Source organism: Micropterus salmoides, unplaced genomic scaffold (assembly GCF_014851395.1).
Source record: "Micropterus salmoides isolate LMB-PRFRI ecotype aquatic unplaced genomic scaffold, ASM1485139v1 Ms_hic_scaffold_9, whole genome shotgun sequence".
Taxonomy (NCBI): domain Eukaryota; kingdom Metazoa; phylum Chordata; class Actinopteri; order Centrarchiformes; family Centrarchidae; genus Micropterus; species Micropterus salmoides.
Window position 1 is genome coordinate 17,933,974 of NW_024044681.1, and position 26,183 is coordinate 17,960,156.

At 39.9% G+C, this 26,183-nt stretch overlaps 2 protein-coding genes across 4 annotated transcripts; both read left to right on the top strand.

Moving 5' to 3' along the window:
• Positions 1–225: 225 nt before the first annotated feature.
• Positions 226–18,453, top strand: hspa4a (heat shock protein 4a). Its single transcript, XM_038708506.1, has 19 exons — positions 226–528; positions 3,156–3,213; positions 3,340–3,480; positions 4,578–4,700; positions 5,746–5,845; positions 6,293–6,426; positions 6,863–7,107; positions 7,482–7,558; positions 8,601–8,752; positions 9,030–9,136; positions 9,252–9,385; positions 9,919–10,100; positions 11,578–11,661; positions 13,307–13,462; positions 14,790–14,915; positions 15,084–15,191; positions 16,111–16,230; positions 16,382–16,543; positions 17,419–18,453. Exons 1-19 carry the CDS (start codon positions 422–424, stop codon positions 17,617–17,619), a joined length of 2,517 nt encoding a protein of 838 aa, XP_038564434.1. The 5' UTR covers positions 226–421; the 3' UTR covers positions 17,620–18,453.
• Positions 18,454–19,568: 1,115 nt separating this feature from the next.
• rnf14 (ring finger protein 14) lies at positions 19,569–25,187 on the top strand. Of its 3 annotated transcripts, none has more exons than XM_038708827.1 (9): positions 19,569–19,657; positions 20,430–20,588; positions 20,780–20,907; positions 21,123–21,312; positions 21,837–22,225; positions 22,365–22,593; positions 22,805–22,977; positions 23,242–23,372; positions 23,479–23,539. In XM_038708827.1, exons 2-9 carry the CDS (start codon positions 20,438–20,440, stop codon positions 23,537–23,539), a joined length of 1,452 nt encoding a protein of 483 aa, XP_038564755.1. In that variant the 5' UTR covers positions 19,569–19,657; positions 20,430–20,437. The 3 variants fall into 3 exon arrangements, with proteins under 3 accessions (XP_038564755.1, XP_038564756.1, XP_038564754.1); XM_038708828.1 differs by lacking the exon at positions 19,569–19,657 and adding an exon at positions 19,975–19,995; XM_038708826.1 differs by lacking the exon at positions 19,569–19,657 and having other exon boundaries at positions 20,438–20,588; positions 23,479–25,187.
• Positions 25,188–26,183: the final 996 nt, after the last annotated feature.

Here is a 26,183-nt window from a genome sequence, read left to right on the forward strand (position 1 = left end):
CACAAATAATATTTAAACAAAATTAACTCCATAGGCCTACATGGTAAATATTTAGGCCCGAATGATCTCGCAATTGCTAGGATATCTCAGGAAATTTCCCCCAAAGCCTCGAGTAATGGAGAACAAGCATTCACATGGTTGTAGAAAGGTCCAGAGATATCTGGAACTATTTAAATCTCGCGATGACTCCCGGTGAGACTGCGAGAAGTCAGTTAGACCACCTTGCTGCTGCAGCCTGCCAGCGCAGATCAGGCACCGGTAATAGCGGTGTGGATTATGACTAGAAGTAGCCCGACTTAACAGCGCAGCACTAGTACTCCACATAATAACCACATCATTTTAAAGCTGTACTTTGGTTTTTCATTTTTCTAAGTCAAACTTTACATAACGTTGTAGCTAGAAGTCAGTTGTATCGCTGAAGATGTCAGTGGTGGGATTTGACTTGGGCTTTCAGAGCTGCTATGTAGCTGTAGCCCGAGCCGGAGGGATCGAGACAGTTGCTAACGAATACAGCGACAGATGTACACCGTAAGTACCTAAAATAACTACCGGTATTATTTACTGGACATGTGAGGGAATAGCCAAGTTATGGAAGAGATGGATATGATTAGCATTTAATAGTTGTTACCTAACGGTGTCACCGGTGTCGGGGTAACGTTAACGTTAATGCACGTGAGTGCAGCTTGACTGACTAGCTAACTTACCGCTAGCTAAACTTGTGACCCTATGTTGGTTAATCAATCTGCCTTTCAGTTTAAATTGGTAAATCGTTTGTTATTTTCATGGCGAACGTGGAAACATCTAGAATTCATCCTTAAGTTACACCGCTCGTTTCCCGAGCGAGCTAGCTAGTTAGCCAAGCTTACAGATTTTTTTTTTTATTATTATTAACGTGTGGTTTGATTGCGGGTGTTTGGTTGCCCGGCGAACATGAGCGGGCGGTGTTCTGCATCCCCTCGTTCTAAAATCTATTGAAGGCGAAACTCCGACCAACCGGTGTGCCCCATGTGGTAAATCGTGCGCCTCGCGTTATTTTCTCTGCGATGACGACAGCAGCCACTCGCAGGTTGGAATATTCTAGCAATTTTGAGTGAGTGAGTTTAACGACTTGTTCTAAAGAAATACTGTTATATTAACCACACGTTTTAAAAGTTAAATAAAACTGAATAAATTAAAAATATTTATTTTTAAAATAAAATCTATTTTTTTAATAATTGTCATAAAGGTATTTGTTTTGTACACTTTTCACCCACAGTGGCTGTAGGTCCTGTCACCATATGTATGAATGAATTGCGAAGGGTCTTTTCACTGTTTTGTGAACTGTTGTTGTGTACTATTAAGGCTTTATTCATTAATTTAGAAAAAGACTGCTTATAACAAATTAGTAGACTATATCTTTACAAAATGTTCCTTTTGTAACGGGTGTTGTGTTATAACATCAGATGTTTTACATTTACTCATTTATCTTTTATCCAAAGCGACTTAAAATTGCTCTACATGTCAGAGGTCGCACGCCTCTGGAGCAACCAGGGCTTAATTGTCTTGTTCAGGGACACATTAGTGGATGTGTCACAGTGGGAATCTAACCTAGATCTCTCTCTCACCAAAGGCATGCGTCTTATCCACTGCACCATTGCCACCCATTTGTTATGATCTTTAATTTCATTTGTGAGGAATAAAAACAAAAATGTATTCCACTCAGGCCTTTTTATTATTAAAATGTCTGTAATTCATTGCTCCAGAGTAGTATTTGTAAACTGATTTAAATAAATTTGTGAATCACAAAGGATGATTTCTTGAACTGTAGGGGGGGTCCAACTATACACAGTTTGAATACATTTTAGGCACTTTGCACTACAATGAACAAAACACAAGCTTTGAAACATTTAGAACTTTTTCCCTGATAAGATAGAAAAGAAAATAATGAATGTTAACTCCCTGGGAGAATCAGTTTGGTAATGGAGAGGGTAAAAAAATGTAAACAGGCCTCTTGATGCTAAATAATGAACTTGAAACAAAGGTTTATAGTGAGATGATTTTTTTCAAAACTGCCGTGTGTACACATTAGTTACGACTGAAACAATAAGTTGATTTACTGGATTGGATATCTAGATTCTAACTTTTAAAATCAAATAATCATTTAAATGGTGCAGAGTGGCTCTCCTAATAGGGATGTTTAATTAATAGTATATAAATCAAAGAGTGATCATTGCATTTTAGAGGTTTCTTATTGTCTTCCTAGGGCTGGACAATATGGCCAAAAATGTTATCACAATAAATAGTATCATATCTTTAGATATTGATAATTATCACGATAAGTCTCAAATTTTTCACGATAATTATTGTTCTTGATTTATTGTCCAGCCCTATGTCTTCCATAAAAGTGTTGTAATCATTTCCCAGCTTTTCCACATTCATGTTCTCCCTTTAGAGCATTTTAATGTTGCACTGCCATGTTCTGCTCTTCTTCAGAAAATAAATCCCCACCGCATCATTCATCATTCGTCATTACTTCTCTGTTCTTGGGTCAAGATGTGGCCCAGTGCCTGTTGAGCCAGTTTCTTCAGAAATGTGTTGAGTTGACCATTCCTGGACAACGTGTTTGACAGCGACTGTAGCTCTGACATCTGTGCTTGATAGGGAGGATGATGACAGGCATGTTTAGACCACAACCTGTTGGGATACAGGTGGACTGCCCACACCACTTCAGACTGGGTTTATAAAGTATGATGTGAATAGTTGGATCTTAACAAGCCTGCATCCTGCCACGATCCTTGTTTCAATAAAGATTTTTTGGAAAAATGTAGTATACTTTTCTACATTGCAGAAGGTTTCACCTTTCACATCAGTTTGTAAGCAAATATCTTAAGAAAGCGGAAATATTAATCATAATTCACATTGAATTTTACTTCTGTGCAAATCAAAACAAAGTCCTGATGTTGCTACTGCAGACATAAGTCCGTCCAGTTTTATGTAGGTTGGTCTCTGAAATGTCAATGTAATATGTAGGCATGAGACCATGTAATAACTTAACTGACAAGTAAATCTTGTTTTGGGTTGTTTTTCACAAATGGGTTGATGATACAAGGAGCTTAGGACTCTTGCTTGTAATAGTATGTCAGGCTGTAGCTTAACATTTTTTTTGTAACTTCCAGGTCATTTGTATCATTTGGACCGCGGAATCGATCTATAGGAGCAGCTGCAAAGGGCCAGGTAAAATCAATTCAGTCACCCTGTTAACATCCTTAGAGTTCCTTGTAATTAAATGCAAAACGTCAAGGTTAATGCTCATTGTTGTAACTTAATTTTCTTTTCTTTTGCCTCCTTCATCACGTCCAGGTGGTGACCAACTGTCAGAACACGGTGCAGGGCTTCAAGCGATTCCATGGCAGGGCATTTTCAGACCCCTATGTCCAGTCATCCAAGTCTAACTTGGTGTACAACCTGGCACAGATGCCTTCTGGAGCCACTGGTATAAAAGTAAGATATAAGGATATTACAGTGCCTCTACTGTTTTGGAGATCACATGGTTAGCCATAAGTTAGTAGAAGAAAAAGCAATTGATAAAAAAGTGATACTTGAGTTAGCACACTCAACTGGCTGCTGTATTTATCTGTTGTTCTGTATGCTGAACTGGAGCAATCGTACATAAAAAGGGACGGCTATAAAAAAAAAAGTAATTATTCTATCTAGTCCAATTTAAAAACAGTCTCTTCTACCTCTCTCTTTGTCTGTTGGCATTATGTATCTCACAACATTATTCTGTGGTATGAAATTATCTTTGTCCCTGTGTCCATTACCAGCTGAATGCCTATATAAGAAAAATGTACTGGCACTAGGGCTGGGCAATAAAACAGTAATGATAATTGTCGCAATATAATTTCCCTCAATATAACAAATGTTCAATATATCATCAATAAATATTTGATTTAATTTATTAGAATTACAAACTAATTAGCGATTACATTTTCTATTAAGTTGTTTATTTTGTTGAGGAAAGGGGGTTAAAAAAAGAGTTACTAATCATATTTTTTGAAAAAAAGATTTAATCATAACTGTTTTGAATGTTCTACCTCAGATATGTGAAGTGATCCACTATTTGGCATCAAGTGTTTGTCACGTTCTGACCATAAAGTGTAGTTTATACAGTTAACCATCTGTACCATCTGATAGTCGATGTAAAACTCGAAACATAACCAGAGTTCTTGCAATAAACAAATGACAGTGCCTGGCTTGCACACTGCAGACTGACTGGCATGTTTTTGTGTCCCTGTGGAGTTTGTTAATGTGGCCCTCAGGCCAGATGAGAGCAGAAGAAATGACAAATCCGAGAAGAATCACTTTGTGCCTTAAAACTTTTCAGATTGCATATTTACATTTATTATTTCATTACATTATTTACTTTGGGTCTTTTGGGGACCCGTTTGATGAGCTTTCAGTCTGTTTAAATGCATTCAATGTAACTTTTATGGCCTTCTTCATTATTAAGGAAAATATCCTCTTATTTAGAGCCTATTTATAAGCTATTTAAACGGTTTTCCTCGAGTAAACATCTTCCTAATTCTTGTCAACTCTAGGTCATGTACATGGAGGAGGAGAGAGTGTTCAGCATCGAGCAAGTCACTGGCATGCTGCTGACCAAACTGAAGGAGACTGCTGAAAGTGCACTGAAGAAACCAGTGGCAGACTGCGTAATCTCAGTAAGCATCCCTGCAGACGTCCGCGACGGTTTCACGGCTTCAGCAGGGTGTCTGAAAATCTATAAAACATACAGTGTATTAAGTTTCCGCTTATCCAGGTCCAGCTGGAAGTTTTTTTAGGCTTCTTTTTTTGTGGCAACATATCTTATCTAACTGGCTTTAAATGTCTAAGGATGTGTTAATTTACTTACCCTGCACACGGCTTATTTGAAGATGAGACACTGCACTGACAGGGCTTCGAGATACCCGTGACTCACTGACTTACTGTTCTTTATGCCCTTACTTATTGTACTTTATCCCATTCTCTCTACTTAAATGGAATATTGCATTGCAATTACATCCTGCTATTTTGAGTGGCAGCTATTAATGTCATCCTCTTGCATTTGCAAGTAGTTTTTGTTATAAAATGCCTAGTGAAAGCTACCTCCAAGGTATTTATTACCACCTGTTCATATGACATTTTGAGCTCTGAGCACTTCACCAGATGTCTTGTCTGAAAGCTTTATTTCCTCTCTTGCCTCCTTGTTTGTCAAGGGGGGTGTGTGTGTGTGTGTGTGTGTGTGTGTGTGTGTGTGTGTGTGTGTGTGTGTGTGTGTGTGTGTGTGTGTGTGTGTGTGTGTGGCTGTGCTCAATACTGTATATGAATTCACCAACAGCATCTGTTATGTAATGTTACAGATCTCACACAGAGAGACTGTACTTTCACTGGGCCTAAATCTACAGTTTGCATCAGCCCTAGAGATGGATACATGTTATCATTATGTTGGCCAATAGCTAAATTTAGCCCTTGAGCTTTTCCACAAGGAGATGTTTTGTTTTGGCACCCGTAGTAACGAACACAGCAACGTTATCCAGACATTTTGTTCTGCAGGGAATTCATTTGGGTATTTTCTGCATGTTATCAATGCCCTACAGTAATACTATGTGTATGATATTTTGTTTTGTTATTGGGGGACCTCATTCTGAGACTGTCGACACTAGTATCTTCACCCACAGAGGCTCATTAATGTTTTGTATTAACACTGCATCGTTTCTCCGTTTCCAGGTCCCCAGCTACTTCACAGACGCAGAGAGAAGGTCTGTCATGGATGCAGCTCAGATCGCAGGCCTCAACTGTCTACGGCTAATGAATGAAACCACTGCAGGTACACTGAAACACAGTATATTCTATGCAGGACTGACTTTTAGACAATTATAACACAGTGCTGGGAAATGACATCTAGATGCTATGAAGAAAGTTATGAGGAAGTATTGTGTTGTCAATTTCTAGCTAAGTATATCGCAAAGTGTAGCCTATGAGTCATTGCTGAGTAAAAGTACCCTAGTTGGAGCCGTGTCATAGCTTTAAATCCTTGTAATTATGTGACATTAGTGCTACAGAATATTTTCATAAACATGCTGAAATTCTGATTTATGTTTTATCACCATATAAATATTATCTTTTTATTTGTATGTATTTTCAGTTTGGTAGTTATATGTTTCTGTAGGTGACACAAAGTTTAGCGTAGTGCTGTTGAAATACATCGTTCTGACTAGTTTGCTGATACAGCGGTGGGCCCAAAATAACCATTGATTATGCTTGTTTGTTGCAGTGACTCTGGCATATGGCATCTATAAGCAGGACCTGCCTGCTCCAGAAGAGAAGCCCAGGATAGTGGTGTTTGTGGACGTGGGCCACTCGGGTTACCAGGTGTCAGTTTGTGCCTTCAACAAGGGAAAGCTCAAGGTGAGCGATGAATAATTTGTGACCACTTTGAAAAGCAATACTGTAGAGTGGAGGAGGTTTTAGGGCAGGGTATGATGATACAGCAGTATTTTCTTGTCGGTTTTGCCAAAAAGTTGTGTGGGCATGGGTAGAGAGAATGGTAAGCAATGTTTTTTTTAATCACCGGTTCAGGGATTTTGCGGAAGTGTAAAGAAGGATGAAGGTAAAACATTCAATCAGCAGAAAAGAACATTTTCCCCACATATTGTACACATTATTGCTTATTAGAATGCATTTTCCCCATACGTGTGGGCTGCCGTGAAGTTTGTTTAATTGAAACGCATGCACGCACCCAATCTAGACCTGCAGATATGCCGTGATAAGAAATATTTATCCGGTAGTTTGATAAGTTGCCATCACTTTGAATATTTACCCCTTATCTTTCCTCCACCGTCAGATCCTGGCTACTGCGTTTGATTCCGAGCTTGGCGGGAAGGATTTTGACGATATCCTGGTCGGCCACTTCTGTGAGGAATTTGGGAAAAAGTACAAGCTGGACGTCAAGACCAAGCCCCGGGCGCTGGTCCGACTCTATCAAGAGTGTGAGAAGCTCAAGAAGCTGATGAGTGCCAACTCCTCCGACTTGCCTCTCAACATCGAGTGCTTCATGAATGACATTGACGTTTCCAGTAAACTTAACAGGTGAGATGAAAAGTTACTTTGACAGTTAAGAGGCCAACAATAGGTATGATGGAAATCTTCAGAGGAGGGCTTGAGAAACCCTAATCTGTGGGATGTTTGTGCCGTTGTTGCTTTATATGTAAAATAAAGCTACCTGCCTGCTCTATTTGGTGATTATGTCGACCCCGAACAGTCATCTTGAGCTTTCTGTAGACTAGAGTCAAGAGTGTTCAGGAGGGCTGTTATAATAAAGCACACATTTAAAAATTGTGTTGATATAATTGGAAATCATTTTTCTATGTACCCTGCATATGCCTGTCTTAGTTTCTTTGCACATGTGTGTTTTCCCTGAGTGTGTGTGACTCTTTTAATAATCTATGACCATGTGTCCCCAGGGGTCAGTTTGAGGAGATGTGTGCAGGGCTGCTGGCCAAAGTAGAGGGTCCCCTGCGCAGTGTCATGGAACAAGCCAGTGAGTACATCTGACTTTAATAGCTGCTGGACTATCCCCGTCAGTGTGTGCTCACTCACATAGACAAGGTTCAGTCATGTGCTTTGCCGAACAGTCTTTCCCTCCGGACACTGGCAGCGTGCCGGCCTTTAATCACTCATGCTTCTTCTCTATCTCTGCTTGCTTTTGCTTGTTTCAATCTGAACATTCATGTAGGGCTGCAACTAACGACAATATATAAATTTAGCTTGAGGTTGTTTTGGTCATGTGCTAATTATCGTCTGTGCAGCTGATCTGCTGTTAACAAGGCATATCATTTATCTAACGACAGAGTAGCTTACACACTGTTACTACAACACACCAGGACAAACTGACACAATACTATATATATCAATTTTTTATTTTTTTGCAAGGGAGTCTGGGGCAAATTAGCCGCCACCTCAAATTTCTTCCGTGCGGGTTTGGAGGAAGATCACAAGGGATAACATTAAAAATAACAGGTGTAAACACAAATTCTATAAAACCAGGTGTAAACACAAAAGTAAGATCACATCGTTAATATCTGGGTAATGTATCCAGACACAGATCGCATTTTAATATGCAGTTTCACAATAAAAGGTGATGTGGGCTGTCACTTCCACCCAAAAGCAACCCACATTGGGCACTCATGCATGGGAAGGAGAATTTTTTGTGACTTAAGTATGAATTTTTCTGGTGTTCACTGTGCAGCAACACATTCTCCAGCTGTTAAACGTTGGTGATTGTAAAGTTGGGGCACATCTGGAATGTGAAGAGGATCGTTGTGTATAATAATAATTTGCCACTCTTGACGCCATTAACAAATAATTGATCAAGAGAAAATGTATTGAAAACAAAAAATATCTTAATTTATTTTTATGAAAACACACATTTGGCTGTATCTTTAAACTGCTGTGCTGTTCACACTGCTATTTCAGCATCCAAGTTGTTTTTTATCAGAGTATTTAGAAAGTGAAGCTGCGTTTCTGTAAACTCCAAGGAGCCTGTTTTGTATCATCCTTGTTTCCTGTCTTCCTGCATCCAGAGCTGAAAAAGGAAGACATCTATGCGGTGGAGATAGTGGGTGCTGCCTCCAGAATCCCCGCCATCAAAGAGCGGATCAGCAAATTCTTCGGCAAAGAGCTGAGCACCACCCTGAATGCAGACGAGGCCGTGGCCAGAGGCTGTGCACTACAGGTACAATTCACCTGTCATGACCGACACTTTGGTCCAGTGGGAGGAGTGTGACACAACTCATTTGCTAATGCAGGATTTGTCATTTGTATTATTAAATAAAAAATACCAAACATTTGCTAGTAACAGCTTCACAAATCAAATCTTGTTTTCCTCTATTCATGTGATTGGAAGTTGAATATTTGGGCTAGAGTCTGAATTTCTTGCTGTTGATCAGAATAAGAAAGTGACTTAAAGACAAAACTTGGAGCTTTGGTAACTTGTCTCCTCTCCTCCTCAGTGTGCTATCCTGTCGCCAGCATTCAAAGTCAGAGAGTTCTCCATTACAGATGTTGTCCCCTACTCCATCTCCCTAAAATGGAACTCTGCCGCAGAGGAGGGACTGAGGTACGATCTCTGTGTCAATTTCCTCATCACTATAAAACCCTTAACTTAATTGTAAGATTCTGTCTCTGTAACTTTTCTTGTCTTGTTTATCGCTCTTCCTACTGTGTTTGTACAGTGATTGTGAGGTTTTCCCAAAGAACCATGCAGCTCCCTTCTCCAAAGTATTGACCTTCTTCCGGAAAGAGCCCTTCACCCTTGAAGCGTACTACAACAACCCCAAGGAGCTGCCTTACCCCAACGCCGCTATAGGTACTGACAGTTCAGTAAGACTTAATTAGAGATAAGTGGACAATCTTGAGTATGAACATCAGTGTTTGTTTTGGTTTTTAAAAAAGGCTATAATGAAGTCTTTCTGAAAGTCTTTTGTATTTATCAATTGAATTGGTAGTTTGCAATATAAGTTAAAAGTCCAAAGTGTGCCAGTTATAAGTTACTTAGAGACCGTTCATTTTAAACTTTCATTTTAAGCATCTACTCCATGTTAGCTTTGTTAGCTCATAATTTTGAGTAGAGACAGATACCTTGCAGCATGTATGCATTAATCCACCGACTTTGTCCCGCTTTTAGTCACAAGGTGTTTGATACAATCTTGATGAAACATGGTAATTGGGACTACTAAATGTTATTTTCTGGAAAATACAAATAGGCAGTATCTTATCTTGTGATTCAGCTTGGCCTCTTGTATGTATTTTAATATTTTAATTGTAATGAGTTGGATTTCTTCACCCTTCCTCATTGATATGAGGATATTCTAACCTTTGACCCTTTCCTCCGCCGTACAGGCCAATTCCTGATAAAGAATGTGGTTCCTCAGGCCTCTGGGGAGAGCGCAAAGGTCAAGGTGAAAGTTCGGGTCAACGTTCACGGTATGTTCAGTGTATCGAGCGCCTCGCTAGTAGAGGTCGTGAAAACAGCTGAGGGGGAGGAACCAATGGAGACGGACCAGACAGGGAAGGAGGAGGAGGTGTGTATTGTGTGTGTGTTTGCACTGGGTGTAAGAGAATAATAGCACGGGGTGTGTTTGCTTGTTGTATGCTGTTTGCTTTGTGTATTTCACCTCGCCGTTTATACAGAACATCAGCCTGGCCACACCTTGAGTTTTTAATAGTTGGTCATGTCATCACTATTCATCACTATTACACGCGTTGCCTTAACAAGCTTAAGACAGCTTCAAGAGGTTGCATTTCTTTCTCTCTAATGCCTCTTTGATTTGTTTGGCTTTGATTTTTGTTTGGGTTGCATTTTGTTTTGGGTTGAAGTTCACCACCTGTGCTCCAGAGCCACGCTTGCATTCATTTGGCCTTTTTTCCTCAAAAGTAGAGGTCGCCCGATATGTTTTTTTCACGCCGATACCGATCTTTTGAAATCCGGGTCGGCCGATGGCCGATTAATGCTGCTGATTTATTTGGCCGATATTTGCTTGGTTTTTAACCTGTATTTGCACCGAACTGAAGCACAGAAATCCGCGTTGATATTGGGTGCGGTAGATAACGGTCGTTAAGGTTCCAGTGCCGTATTAGCACCGGGTCTGTCTGTAGCTACCCGTTAGCAAAGCAAAGCCAAGCCAGTCTGTCACTAGCCTATAGTGCGTTGGTCTCTTTTTTATTACTTATTTCTCTGCATTGAGTGACAACCCTCTCAAATATAAGACACACAAACAGAACAAATAACAGTCTCAGATTCACTCTGTAATTGCAAAATTATTGCTTACTTATTGTGACATGATAGCAACTCTTCTGTGATAATGCAACTTCAACTACGATCCAAATTAGCTGAATGTCATGTGTCTTATTCAGGTTTTTTCTCGAAGTTGGCAGTAACATATCAAAAGTTTTTAATTAAATATAAAGGAGTAATAAGAATTGAATCCTTACCGTTAGCTCCTTAAGGCACTGGATGAGGTCTGCTGCTCACTCAGCTGGACAATGACTCTAGCGGCAGCGCGCGTCAAACACGTGTTCCATGACAACACTAGGCTGCCCACAGATGCGCCTGCCTAATAATCGGCTTGATATACTTGGATATTGGCCGATGGCGATTATGTTAAAAAATGCCAAAAATCGTCCGACCGATTAATCGGTCGACCGATTAATCGGTCGACCTCTACTCAAAAGTAATGCGTCAACTGTTCTCAAAAAGTGACAATATCACAAACACCTGCATCAAATACAACCTATGAGAAGCTTAAAAAAATCACAATTTAGATTAAGTCAGGGATGTTTTAATTTGTTTGGAATAAGGACTTGCACAATTAATTGAATCTTGTGTATATCAGTGTTATAACTTCTTATTAATTCATGTTTATTTGGTGTTTCTGAGTGATGTTTGGTTTTGACACTTGTGTTGAAACTGTCTGAACCCAGAGTTTGGATTAAACCTGCCTCAAAATGGCACCTGTTACTTTGACATCATATGTCTGTTCTTTTGTTATCGTGTGTCAGAACAAAATGCAGGTGGATCAGGAAGATCAGAAAATCCAGGCTGGAGACAACGGAGACAAGAAATCAGAGGCCGAGGAGATGGAGGTAACCTTGTGCTGGGCGATGAGGCAATCACCATAATGTCAATAAAGATGTGATACTATATGCCAGTTCAGTGAGGATTGAGAGATACGGTCTATGTCAATAACAAGTGCCAGTTTTTCAAAACATCACAGACAGAATTTCTTGTTGTCCTTCATGTCAGTTGGTTTGTTTTATCCAAAGCATTCATTACAAAATAAGCCAAAGACATCCCATCATCAGCTAAATGGTAAACATTAGGGCTGAACAATTAATCACTTTCAAATCAAAATTTGAAAGATCACGATTAGCTAATTGTGAAGACGGCAATTAAAACGTAGGTTAATTATACAGCGTATCTGACCCATCTTAAACAGTCATGCAGTTGCAGATTCATTCCATTGTCATCCTTGTGTGGCAGATCTGCTCGCCAATCACAAGCTCCATGCGCCTCCTGTTACGGTCCTAATCACCAATCAGAGCGGGCACAGGGGGTGTACATTTTACAACAACAAACAAAACTAGAGGAAAACGTGTGGCATAATGGGGCCAGCCGAACCAACACGGGCAGCGGCTGCTCCACGGTTTTTGTCGGTGTCAACTCACACTGAAGTGTTTCAGCAGCGGTCCGTTTAGCCTACACGTTGTTAACGTGTTGTTAATTTGTCATTTTGTGTGCTTCAAATCGAAAAACAGCTCTCTGTGAGCCTGTTCCGCTCTCTTCAGGCTAACGTTACATATCCACACGGGGCATTTCAGAATAAGATTTTGCTGAGTTGTTCAGATTTTGCTTATTTGTTCAGTTGTCCTTGATTTTTGTGCTTTTACTATGGTTAAGTAGGCTACGTAGTTAAATTTGTTTCTTTTTTTTGTTTTAACTTTTTTTATTGTTGATGTACGAACTGCACAGGACGTTTTATTTTGAAAATTGACTGGATTATCTATACCATTCTGTGTCTGACTTCCTGCCTGGTTTATCTGGTCTGTACTGCTTGACATGGCTTCTGTCAAAAATAGACTGGCATAGCAATACTTCTATTTAAAAAATCGAATTGCAATATCTGGCAGGAAAATCACATTTTTCCCCGAATCGTTCAGCCCAAGTAAACATTGCCAAGATGAGTCAGAAGCCGACATAGACTGCATATAAAAGGAAGCAGAGGGTCTTTCTAACAAGTATTTGTGAGTTTTCCAAAATAAAGCTCTGCCCCTTGGATGATAAAACTAGCTCTGTGTCAGGGCTATTAAACAGCAAATTGCATTTTAGCAGACGAGTTTGATATTGATAATTAAGATTTAGAATCAGCATACTAACATCATTCTAACTTTCAAATCAAGAATATTAGCATTTCATATAAATAACATATATCAGGATAGGTATTGCTCTGGCATGATATGGAAATGTTTGATATGATATATATCACACATGCATATCGCCCAGCACTAAGGTAACCGTTGCGTTAAGTATTCTAATTTTAACATTAAAAAAGTATTAAACCAAAAGGTGGAGCTTACAGGTTCCAGTGAAGTTCCTTTTACAAAAAGCACTGGTTAAACATTTAACATTTATTAAGTAGTTGTGTGTGTATATATATTTTTTTGTTTCTGCACAAAAGCAGCAGAACAGTATTTGCACAGACTAAAATTATTTACATCTCTCCCTTTTCAGACGACGACAGATGACGCCAAGCAGGAGAAGAAGAACGACCAGCCCCCTCAAGCCAAGAAGCCCAAAGTGAAAACGAAGACAGTGGAGCTGCCCATAGAAGACAATCTGCAGTGGCAGCTGTCCAGTGACATACTAAATGTGTTTGTGGAGAATGAGGTAATGTTCTAAAAATCACCAGGAATGTCTAGCATACACTCACAGTATTTGTCCAAGCAATGTGCTTGTGAGACTTACTTGTCCTCGTTTCATTTGCTTTTTATTTAAAGAGGAATGAATGTCGGACACTTTATAAGTTAAAGTTATAATATAAGTAATATGACATAATATTCTAAAACTACTTAAAACAAATATGTTCATGAAGATTTTTTCCCTTAGAGAGGATTTCTCCCTCATTATTTTATTAGATAGTGCTTCTTAACTTTCCCACTTATCATTTAGGCTACGTTCAGACTGCAGGCCTTAATGCTCAATTCTGATTTTTTGTTTTTTGTTTGTTTGACAGTTCACATTGTTGTTTAAATGTGGCCCATATCAGACTCCAGTGTGAACTGTCCATAGCCTGAAAGTGACCCGCATGCGCAACACGACGTCACACGCGGCACGCTCTTGCAGGCTACAGAAGTAAACAAGGAGCAACAGAGGTTAGCTCCGGTTAGCTTGCAGGATACTCCCGTTTTTCATTGTCCTCTCACGGGTCACGTTTCTCCCGAATTATGACGTTTCATTACAGTTTCTGGCGCTGTATAACAACTGCCCCACAACTCCCTCTCTCTTCTCTCTCCCCACTGTGTCCGCTCGGACAAGTAGCATGTACGTAACTCAGAAGAGAGCTCGCAGTCCGGTGGATTTCAGGTATAAGAAAGGGAATTTGTGAGCAGATGATAGCGAGGTAGAGAAGTAAGAGAGCCACATGTTTAATTGTGGCATTTTTTGGAGCCTTTTCATTCATCGTGGCTCCGTCTACAGCAGAACAGCTGCTCCACAGTGACATCAAAGTCGCATCAACTGTGACCTGAGTGTCCAGACTCAGGTCTCATTTAAAAAGATCTGTTCTGTATCGGATTTGGACCACATATGGAAGTGGCCCAATTCCGAAATGGAAAAGATCAGCTTCCATGTGACTTGGCCTGTTCACACTGTCATAAAAAGATCTGATCTGAGTCACATATGGGCAAAAAAATAGGATTTGGGTCACTTTGGCCTGCAGTCTGTACGTAGCCTTAGACACCACAGCATGATTGTTACACCAGTGTTTTTAATTATGTTCTACAATTGTTTCAAGGTATATTATTTTACATCAGTAAGTGAGTAAAGTTACATTTTTACCTCTAAATGTGATTCTTTGGATATGAGAATCCACCAAATTTATATTGTCTGTCTTGGTCCATCTGAAGTGTTTTGATGTCCCGTCTTCAGTTTGTTTGTGTGCACTGCTACGCTTTTGCATGACTAATCAGGCGTACCTTCATTGTGACCCTTCCAGGGCAAAATGATCATGCAAGATAAGCTAGAGAAGGAGAGGAACGACGCAAAGAACAACGTAGAAGAGTATGTGTACGACATGAGGGACAAACTGCACGGTGTCCTGGAGAAGTTTGTGAATGAAGCTGTGAGTACAGATCATGTTAAAAGACAATAATCTTCTCAATAGACATGAGCAACGTCATATTTAACTTTCAGTGGATTAAATTCGGATATGCTACATGTGTTTTATGTTTTGTTCTGTTGACGTTTTCACAAATTGTGCATTTAATCTTGCTTCTTGTGCAACATGTAGGAGCGTGACACGTTCTCATTAAAACTGGAGGACACAGAGAACTGGCTGTATGAAGACGGAGAGGACCAACAGAAACAAGTTTATATTGACAAACTGGCTGAACTGAAGGTAACCTGGCATGTAGTGTGTGACTGGACAGCTGTTTCTGTGGTAAATGGTTATGTTCCCATTCAAAAGAGAACTGGTTCACTGTACAATTTTACGGACTACTGTTCCGAGTAACAGGTCAGCACCGAGGCACAGGCACTATAAAATTGGATATAAATTCTGATCATGGAGTTAATGTTTGTAGGGGCTTTTAAAAATCTGAGCCAATGCCCTGCCCTGCTTATTAAGATGACTGTGATGTGCAATATATGTTTATGTACTGTGTTCTGTGGTTTTAATAGAAACTTCAAATGCATAGTACAATATTTAAAATAGTAGAATGGCTTTATCCTCAACAATATCAATATTTTTCAGTAGTTAATAGGTTGATTTTGTGGTGGAAAAGCCATGTTTTTCTCCTGCTGGATGACTGGCTGACTAAACCGGGAATTCTTCAATTTTATTTAGTTTATTTTATTGTTTTATTTATTTTTTACAGACCTTCCTTGCCTTTGAAAGTCAGTTGGTTTTTCCTCTCTCATAAGTAGTCAGACCAAGTCTGACAGCGCTGATTAGAATCTCTATTATAATTCTTCGCTGTTGGGTCAATTATGGCTCAACTCGACTGCTTTTACCAAGATTGTAGCGCAAACAATCTGTATTCAAGGCAACTAAGTAGTTAATAAGTGAATAAGAGGAAATAAATATCAAACAAGGTTTGACTGGTGTGAGAGATGAGAAATCAAAAAAGCTAAACAATGGAAGGTGAAAAGCCTGATTATTCGTAACCCATTAGAATTACAGGTGAACAAATAGTTGTAATAAATTAATAAAAAACTTTTTTTTATTTCCCTATGTTGCTTTTATGTTTTATGTAAAGCACTTTGAATTGCCTTGTTGTTGAAATGTGCCATACAAATAAACTTGGCTTTCCTTACAGAAAATTGGCCAGCCAATTCATGAGCGATACATGGAAGCTGAGGAGAGGCCAAAAGCATTTGAGGAGTTGGGCAGACAGATCCAGATGTACATGAAGATCATTGAAGCTTACAAGGCAAAGGTAACCTGGCACAGAGAGGCAGCTTAGTCTAGTCTTTTAAGTCAAGCGTAAATATACTGTAGATACAGAGAAGATTTAAAGAACAGTTGTAGGTTAGATTATTGACAATCACCAGACAGGTGTCATAATTTACCTGCGCTTCTCCCAACAGGATGAGCAGTACAATCACCTGGATGAGCTGGACGTGACTCGGGTGGATAAGCAGGTGAACGACGCCATGGTCTGGATGAACGGCAAGATGAACCAGCAGAACAGTCAGGACCTCACTCTGGAACCAGTGGTCAAAGTTCGGGAGATCCAGGCCAAGGCTAAGGTACCTATAGTGCAATCAAGACAAATGCACACTTAACCTTATAAATACTGGCTAATATGTACTGCTGACCCCGAATAGGCGAAGATTCGATGCTTTGATGGGTGGAGCCTGATTTGACTGTCAAACTCACAATCGATGCTTCGCAGCAAAACAAGGATCATGTCATTTTGGCGATTTGGGGGTGCTCAACAGCTGATGTTACATAGAACTACCAGTTTTCTCCCAATAAGTTAATATACAGCATATTACAATATAAGTTTCAATGTTCTATGCTGTATATAAACATGTAAAAATGAACAAAAGCTTTTAATAAATGTTTTTAAAGTGCGTGAATAAATCCATAATTGTAACCCTAACCCTGGGGCATCAGTGCGCAGGTGTAAGTGTAGGTGTAGCGTGTATGTGTGTAGTGGCAGTAGAGGAACACTTGCTGCAGAGACAGAGCCCCAGCTTCACAAGTGTTGTGCCGAGTTGTCCGCACCTTGCAGGCCGTTTCGATCATTTATCGCCATTGAGTAACCGCACAAAGAATATTATATTGTTTTTAAATAGTAAGCTACTTGAAATAGATATGCAAGTAACCGTGAACCACGGCATGCACGCAAAACTCTGACCACAAGACCGGTGAATGGCAGGCAGTCAGTGAGATAATGGTCTACAATAAGCTTCAGTTTAGCTATAAATGTAACAGTGTAAGTTACACTGACTAATGGAAAAAGACTGCAGCTCTGCAGCTTTTCAAGATTAAAGTGGAGCCCCCCCCCCCCCCCCCCCCCCCCCCCCCCGACTATAGGCAAGACCTATTCTGATTCGACTATGTTAATCCTTAGTCGGGGACAGCCCTGCTTTAATGCTTTTTTTTTTTCCCTGTTCAGGAGCTTTATTCAGCCTGCAATCCTGTGGTGTCCAAACCCAAGCCCAAGGTGGAGCCTCCTAAGGAGGAGAAGACGGAGAATGGGCCAGTCAACGGGCCAGAGGAGACAGAGAGCCAGCCATGCAACCCAGACAAAGCCACATCCACAGGCACGGAACAGGGAACGGCGGAGAACAAGCTCCCTGAAATGGACATTGACTAACTGTTGCACCTGCTGCGCCTGAGTTTCACCTACGTTTGTCGTTCTACTCTGCCCCAATTCTGTCGTTCTTCTGAGATTGTTATTGATGGAAGTAGTTTCTCTTGAAGACAAAAGACAGCAGCATCCTTAATCAATACTATTCATCAATCAGCCTCCTCGGCATGTCACTTCTTATTTTCTTTGAATACAAAAATGTTGCATAATATTAATATTGAACAGTCTACTTAATGACATAAAAGTTATGAGCGTGGGATGGAAACCGCTTTCTCCGTGTTGCTTTGACGGCCATTATGTTAAAGGTAGTTATGTTCAGCGTCTCCTGAGCACATTTAAGCTAAGAATGTAAGATGTGACGAATTGTAAGCAAAGTGGCTGTGAACACGAAAACTAGTAATAAACCCTGGATTCCTGAAAATGTAAAATATTGCAGTATGTCAAAATAACAGATTCAGCAGCACATGTCAACGAACATGGATTATTCCACATTGTACATGACAAATAGTGCATTTTTTTTCACTATAAATAATTGTAACTGCTGGGTTATAATGTTTTAAGTTTAAAAGGAAGGAGGGAAGGTTTTTGTTGAGTTTACTTGTGTTGTATGTGGAAACTAGATACTAAGTTACTGTCATGCAGGATCTTATTGTTTGGCTTTTCTCATTCAAAAGCAATGGTCCGTTGGTTGTTCTCTGGTAGCCTTGTACTGTTTTTTTTTTTCTACTTAACAGTGTGAATGCTGGTCCAACTAATCACCTTCTTGGTGCTGCTGTTGTTGCCACGTCACCAAAAATAATAAATCTTGACCCAAAAAAAAGCATGCGATGTGAGACATTGCTTATTGAGAAGGAGTGGTCATTCTTTATATGTGAACACAATGGCTATCTCCTGCCTTCAGTTTATTCCTCGTGAACACGCTGTAACACCCTGTCACCTTGTAAACTGTGGATAATTTCTTAATTAAGTGCTCTGCATTTGTTGTCACTACAGGATTTCCTCTGAAGTCCAACACTTTAGTGACAGTGTAGATGTGGTACGTAGTTGCTGAAGTGGACAAGGAGGACATTTTGGCACATTTACAGCTGATACAGCTGGTTGACTAGTCGACTAATCAGTCACTGGAGAGATAGTGGATTCATTGTTTAAAGTATTAAAAAAAAAAAAAAATGAACAAAATATACCTGGTTCCAATTTCTCAAATGTGACTATTGGCTGTTTTTGTTGTTGTTGCTTAACAATTAATCCAGAAGATACATGGCAGATTAAATGACAAATAATCAAAATCATAAGTACTTCATTAGCTAATAGATATATTATATAATATATTTGGAGGTTGTGTTGTAGTATTCAAGAGGGATTATTCCTATTATTATAATTAATGCTATTGTAACTCTTGTCTGTGTTGATAGCGGTCTCCTGTCCTGTGTGTAATAAGAGTGTGTGTAATCATTTCTTCTTGAATAATCTTTAATTCAACATTGTAGTACACAAACCCAATTTCTCTGGGTTCACAGAAAAACTCCTCCACTCTGAAGTTGCCAGAAGTTTTTTGGTTGTACTACCTCTGTTACACTTTTGACTGTCCTCCGCCAAAAAGTCCAACTAATATTGTGGAATTACTCAAACTGAAATGTATATTTTACCACAGTGTACTGTAAAGATAACATAAATTAGTATGATAAACTTAATCCAAAAATATAATGCGTACAGTAACTATAGTTACACTATCAATACAGCCAAGCGAGTATTATGGACTTACATTTTGTAATGTAAATATGAAAAAATGGTTTTCTCAGTCAACGTTAAATAACCAGGTCGCTCTCGACAGTTCGTAAAACATGTAAGTTTAACGTCAGAACATATATTTGTGTCCGATAGCCTTTTCTTACAATGTACTAATAAATATGAACGGATATGTCTGGTATTAGCATAGTTTTAATGTTGTGCACCAACTAGCCAGCAGGCGGCGCTGTAACACCCAAGCTGCCCCGGTCATGAACCAGTCAGAGTGAAGGAGTTACTAGTACTTGGGTCGGACAAGGTATGAAACGCGTTATTTTCACAGTAGTGCTACGTTACTGCACTTGTAATTGCTTTGCTCAGATGTACATATGAAGCAGGACAATTATGGTTCAGTGCTGCCAAAAAGGAAAAGTTACAGCAGCACGGAGCTCTGTAGCCATAGCCATAGCCACTGTTAACAACTATACTGATAGCTAGCTTGAATGTTTTCCCCCTCTGCTAACGTTAATAGTTAACTTAGCTAGCTTAACTGTCTCCTGGCGTAAAGATTGCCAGTTTTCCCCTGTCCTCAACAACAAACGTTGTTATTTAGGCGAGCGTTAAAGTATAATTAAATGACGACCACGTCTAATTTGGGTAAAGTTTACTTTTGCTAGCTAGCGTGCTAACTTTTGAGCCACATTATAGCCATAGCTAGCTCTAACGTTAGCTAAGGCAAGCTGACATTATGTCAGAACAAAGTTGCGTTAGCTGTGGGGAAGGTAAAGACACACTATGCTCACCATGTATATAGCGTTCACTTGTGTACGTTTTAAGAGTGCCTTAAGGATAGTAATTAGATCAGATAATTTACGAAAGGACAGCCGTATGTGAAGCTATAGCTGTGAAATGATGACTTTGTTTTTGTAATGATAGTAGTAGCTAGTGAAATACGATATTATTATCCACAGCTCTCTTCTCATCGTGTTAACGTCTGGTAGCTGTTTGTTTGGCAACATCCATGTGTTGCTTTTGCTGTTGTAGATTTTCATAATTATGAATTTATGTCAAACTTGTTATTATTGTTACAGGAATGTAAATGTCTGAGGACAAGGAAGCCCAGGAGGATGAGCTGCTTGCATTAGCAAGTATCTATGATGAGGAGGAGTTCCACCGGGCAGATTCGGCACAGGGGGGAGAGATCCAGTTCTGTCTAGAGCTCCCTCCTGATTTCAAAGTTGTTGTCAAAGGTAGAGCTGTCAGAAAGCAGTGTAAAGAAATAAGGGCGAGGCCTATAACTTAAGCAAAACTCATTTGCAAGTCAAGCACAGTAGTAGACACTTTTCATATATTGTATTGAGTCTATATTGTAGATTTCCATACAGTATTTATTGGTCTCACCCCCATTAGGAAATGTAACAAAATAATTTCTGTGTTGCAGGAGAGAAAACTGAATATCATGTCTGCTTCTTGCCTCCTTTGGTGCTTAACTTTGAGCTTCCTGCTGACTATCCATCCATGTCCGCACCAATCTTCACGCTCAGCTCTAAATGGATGACCAGAGCACAGGTGAGACTCAAGCTAGCTTATATCTTCACAACATCATTGCAAAAGCTGACCTCTACATGTCAGCAGGGTTTGGCAAAGTATTCAAATTGAGAGTCAACTCAGTGGTTTTACTTTGATAAAGAATTATTGTTGGTATCACTCAAAAGAAAGCTTCTGGGCAGTCCTTACCATTCACCATTCTCAATACCTGTTCCTTCTCCTTTTCACTGCCTCAGATGAGCTCTCTGTGCAGACGCCTGGATGAGCTGTGGGAGGAGAACCAAGGCTGTGTGATTCTTTTCACGTGGATCCAGCTCCTGAAAGAGGAGGCTCTGGACTTTCTGGGAATCCAGTCTCCTCTTGAAGTCACAAGGGGAGGAAGTAAGGCAGGCGGTGAGCGCAGGAAAACAGACCCTGCAGCCACAGGTACAGTGTGTGTTTTGTTAAATAAATTTGTTTGTTTGCTTCTGTGGATGCATCTGCATTAGTTAATAGTCATACCTGTATATATCTATAACAAGTAGATCATTCTTTGGTTTAGAGTTCAAGTAAAATAAGAACTCTGTCAGCAAAAACACAAATATGCTCTTTTGCTATTCTGTTACTAATGTTCTCCTGTGAAGTAATAGTAGGCTGATACTGTAGACTAACTGGGTACAGTACCAGCAGTTAACATGTATTCGCTCTGTCTGACTAATTTGTTTGCTGTAAAACGATTTCTGATGTCTCAAACAAATGCTTTATTCGATCAAAGACACATTCTGTAAGAGTCCTCAGTCAGTTTACATATAAAAATCACGATATGGCAAGGATTTGTCTTTCATGAGAACATGTTATTATTTTGCTAAACTATAAGGAGCACACTTTAGTTTCGTTAAAAAATGTAACTTTTGGAAAACTTTTTGGATTGTTTTTTGATGATGATTGTTACATTTATCAATTTTGTTCAGCTCTGACGCAGAGTGGGAATCATTCTGAAAACAGTGAGGAGAACAAAAGAGAGGACAAGAAGAAGGGCAAATCTGAACCGCAGTTGTCTTCGTCTTCTCAACTAGACCCGCGGGCCGTCCTGTTGATGGATCCGCGCGCCGACCTCCTACCTCAGCTCCTGGATTTTGACGAAGCGCAGCGACAGAGAGTGTTTGACAGCAAGGTGTTCTGCTGTGGGATATGCTTTGTAGAGAAACTGGGCTCCAACTGCCTCTGCTTTAAGGAGTGCCAGCATGTCTACTGCAAGGCCTGTATGACTGAATACTTCCAGATTCAAATACGGGACGGCAACGTTCAGTGCCTTAATTGCCCTGAGCCCAAATGTACCTCCTTAGCCACACCGCTGCAGGTAAGAGAGCGGTAAAGTAGATGTATGTGTATGTACCTTTGGTTTTTTGTAATTCCTCACAAAACTGATTTTTCAGAAGAGGGTTTAAGTAATTCAAGTTGTAATGAACCATTTCCCTCCCTTCGTCTTCATCACTCAGGTGAAGCAGCTGGTAGATGAGCAGATGTTTGCCCGTTATGACCGTTTGCTGCTCCAGTCTAGTCTAGATCTCATGGCCGATGTGGTCTACTGTCCCCGCCCTTCCTGCGGCACTGCTGTTATGGTGGAGCCAGACACAACCATGGGTATTTGCTCGGCCTGCCAGTATGCTTTTTGCACACTGTGCAAGTTGGGCTATCATGGTCTCTCCAACTGTAAAATCCCTGCAGGTAATGTCGCTGAACATACAGTCATTTTGTTTTTTAGGGCAACAAGAGAAGAGTAATTATTCTTAAAAAGACTTCAACTTTTAAAGCTGTGTAGGAACAGGCTGGCTTAAGGACTGTGGATACTGCCTTTCAGCTGAACATTTTGTCAGTCCCAACCCTGTGTCCTCAGTTTAAATCCAATGCTGTCCTTGTTTTCTATCTTGTGCCTCAGCTGAATTGCGTAACCTCCGAGATGAGTACCTGTCTGCCACAACGGAGGGGAAAAAGTTCATGGAGCAACGCTTTGGGAAGAGGGTGATCCAGAAAGCAGTGGAAGAGTCCTTTAGCAGAGACTGGCTCAATGAGAACTGTAAAAGCTGCCCACACTGTGGAACCAACATACAGGTGTGGCTCCCTCTGCTGGCAACAGACAGTAGAACAGGCTTTGACTTTATCCCCAGGGGTCAGTGTTCACTGCTTTCAGTTACGAAACACAGAATTTATTTTCATCACCAACATAATACACCAAATGAGTGAATGTAGTCAGGTGAATACAGAATTAACTGCGACCTGTGATCCTGTGTGAGGATTCTCATGCCCAGCCTCTGGTTATGTCAGTTACTGTTGTTAATTGATGTTTTCTGATGCCTTGTCTCTGTTTCTGTTTAGAAAGTGGATGGCTGTAATAAGATGACGTGTACCTCTTGTAGACAATACTTTTGTTGGCTGTGCCTGGGCCTGCTCAGCAAAGTCAACCCGTACAGTCACTTTAACAACCCCAATTCACCTTGTTACAACCAGTGAGTGACCTTTCTCTTTTTGTGTTCACCACTTCAGACATTTAATCACTGACACTGTCCATCTACAAACACATTGGTTGAATGTGTCTTTTCTTGCCCGTCGCAGGCTCTTCCAAGGTGTGGATCTCGATGAAGAAGATGCCTTCTGGAGTGATGAGGAGGACTGACATTAGCGCAGTACCTCAGTACCGTTTGAATGCACTTTATCTCACATAACTATCTTCACCTGTGGCACTCACTACGCCTGCAGTAGAACAACAGTGCCACTATCCCTATCTACCGTGGCATCATTATTTATGTTTGGAATATAGTCAGGCATCTTAGGTATAAAACATTCAGTGCATTGTTCCTGTTTACTTAATATATGACATATATCATGTATGTGAAGTTTTCTTTCAGGAATGAGAGAACGAGAACAGTTCAAGCTTTATCTCAAAGAGAAATAGAATCATTTTGGTAAAAGTAGGCATTTTCTTAAATATTCACTCTTATGGTTATGACCATCAAGGATACATACTTGGATACGTAAATTGGCCTTTTAAATATGAGTGTCATGGGACTGGAATTTTTATTCAAGACTTAAAGCAAGTGAACAGAAAACGAAATTTGGTTGAATTTCTCTTTATTATACAGTAATGAGATAAGAGTATGTACTTTCTTCTGAATTGGATGTACACTTCATGATCAGGTTTGACATCCCGCAGGCTAATGATCAAGGGCTGATACTTGAACCACTGACTAAGCTCAGTTTGGTCAATTCAAGGTGTTTACTTCCAGTTAGCTAGCAACCATTCCCTCTGAGTGTGATACTGAAAAGACGGACTCCACTTTTGCCCTTTGTCATACTAAGTATCTTGCTTGTTGTAATGAGTATCTACCCTCTGGATAGCTTTCTGTCACCTGTCAACGTATGACAGTTAAACCTTTCTGCTAACAAACTTCAAGGTGGATAATAAAGTGAATTTCATGATCCAACCAAGACACAGCATTAAGATACAGGCTTAAAGCAATGGAGGCAAACCTGGAGATTTGTCACCCAGCCATAATTCCAAAACGACTGAGGTTTTGTTGTTTGTTTCAGCTTTAGGCTGTTTTGGTTGACTACCCGAATGGGAAATCCTCAGACTGTTAATTTCAGGCTGGGTCTTTTGTCAGGAATTACATTTTTTCTTTTCTTCTGAAATTGATCTTTAGATCTGCGTTCTCATGAGACGAGTTTACAGAATCGTGTAAGTCTAGCCAGCAAAAAGTGGGATTTCATGAGATAGTTTGTGTGGAATGGTTTCATAATTATTTAGAGTCACATGTATTTGTCCATATAGAATGTAATAAAGGAGAACACTGCAGTAAATATTCATGAAAGTAGATCCTTTGATGGAGTTACTAGGATTGTGATGATTGTGTGTGTGTGTACTTGCTGGAAAAACCAAATCATTCAGGGACTGTGGTGTGAGAAAGAAAAATCCTCACTTGGTAAATAGCCAAGGCATTTAGGAATGATATTTCACTTGATTTAATTTACACGCTCCTTTGTACAACTTTTATTTTAATGTTGCCAAACATTAGTGTCAAAGAGAGGCCATACAATCTTGATAATCTCTAGAGATCCAAAAATTATTGTGTATAATGTTAATTTATTTTCATTTTGACTGGTAATAATACACTCTCACTTCAGTTTGCACATTCACTTTCCCATCAAAGGAGAGCCACTGTTGCTTCATGTCTCATGTAAGAAATGTTTGATTACAGGGACTGGCAAAATTCTGTTGAAATGCATTCAGCATACTGTTCCTCAAAATAAATGTTAGCACTTAACATTGTGTCTATTTTATTCACTGGATCTCAAATGCAAGAATTAACTAATCCTACCACTTTTAACACTGCACATTTCACTCAGTGTGCATGGAGACCAACCAGTGCCAACCACCCCCATCATAGGGCTTAAGGCCCCTTCTGCTTAGAGTATTGTATTAGCTCCAGACAGCTACCTCTAATATAGTGGCTGGCTTGGTTAGCAGTAAGCTGACCATACCAAAATCAAATTCTACTAAATCACAAATCAGCAAAATACAAAACAGATATGCTACAGATAATGCTCCAACCTGGACAGTCAAGAAGAAATAGATGAAAGACGCCTGTCAGTATTTGCTTGGTAACAGGTCTAACAAAATGGTGGACGTAATGTCAGTTCAGCTGCTATGGAACTGTTCCAGTAGTGGTTGCTCCTATAGCAAGAGGACACCCAACTGAAACGAATGCCGGTGGCAGAACAATAATGCTGTTTCCAGTTGCTCCGGGGTCATGATGAGACAGTTTTTTGCAGGTGTTACACTCTTTAGTTGTTCCTCGCACATATGTGCCTTCAACATAGACCACATTAAGGCTTCACAGAATATTAACATGACACAATATGCCACCTTTGTTACATTGAAAAACTCACGTGTTGACTGAAATAAAAGGTTTGATTACAATTAGGTGACTTTTACATGAAGTGATCTTGTTCCAGCCATTCAGAGGTTCACTTTTTCTACGGTTGGATCACAGTGCTGTTTTTCACCTGCACAAGTGCGTAAATTCACATTTTGTGTTGTGTCTCACACAAACAGACACTGCTGACTCATCCAAGTATTAGACTAGGTGGGCAAAGTTGAGTTAGAGCACCAAGACTTCAAGTCCCATTCCTCTAAGCTAATTTAAAATGATGTTATGTATGTTTATTTTCACCTACCATACATAATTAAGTACAGAAGGAGCCAAGAAGATGTTTTGTCCACTCTCCTTTTATGGTTGTATAAAGACAGCATTCAGAGA

What these genes read in the sequence shown, in the direction of transcription:
- rnf14 (XM_038708827.1), top strand. Translation starts at nt 20,438, where the DNA reads ATGTCTGAGGACAAGGAAGCCCAGGAGGATGAGCTGCTTGCATTAGCA. An exon ending in CCTTAGCCACACCGCTGCAG is followed by an intron (nt 22,226 to 22,364) that starts GTAAGAGAGCGG and finishes TTCATCACTCAG; the next exon opens with GTGAAGCAGCTGGTAGATGA. An exon ending in AATTCACCTTGTTACAACCA is followed by an intron (nt 23,373 to 23,478) that starts GTGAGTGACCTT and finishes TGCCCGTCGCAG; the next exon opens with GCTCTTCCAAGGTGTGGATC.
- hspa4a (XM_038708506.1), top strand. Translation starts at nt 422, where the DNA reads ATGTCAGTGGTGGGATTTGACTTGGGCTTTCAGAGCTGCTATGTAGCT. An exon ending in GTTTCCAGTAAACTTAACAG is followed by an intron (nt 7,108 to 7,481) that starts GTGAGATGAAAA and finishes ATGTGTCCCCAG; the next exon opens with GGGTCAGTTTGAGGAGATGT. An exon ending in CAGTGTCATGGAACAAGCCA is followed by an intron (nt 7,559 to 8,600) that starts GTGAGTACATCT and finishes TCCTGCATCCAG; the next exon opens with AGCTGAAAAAGGAAGACATC.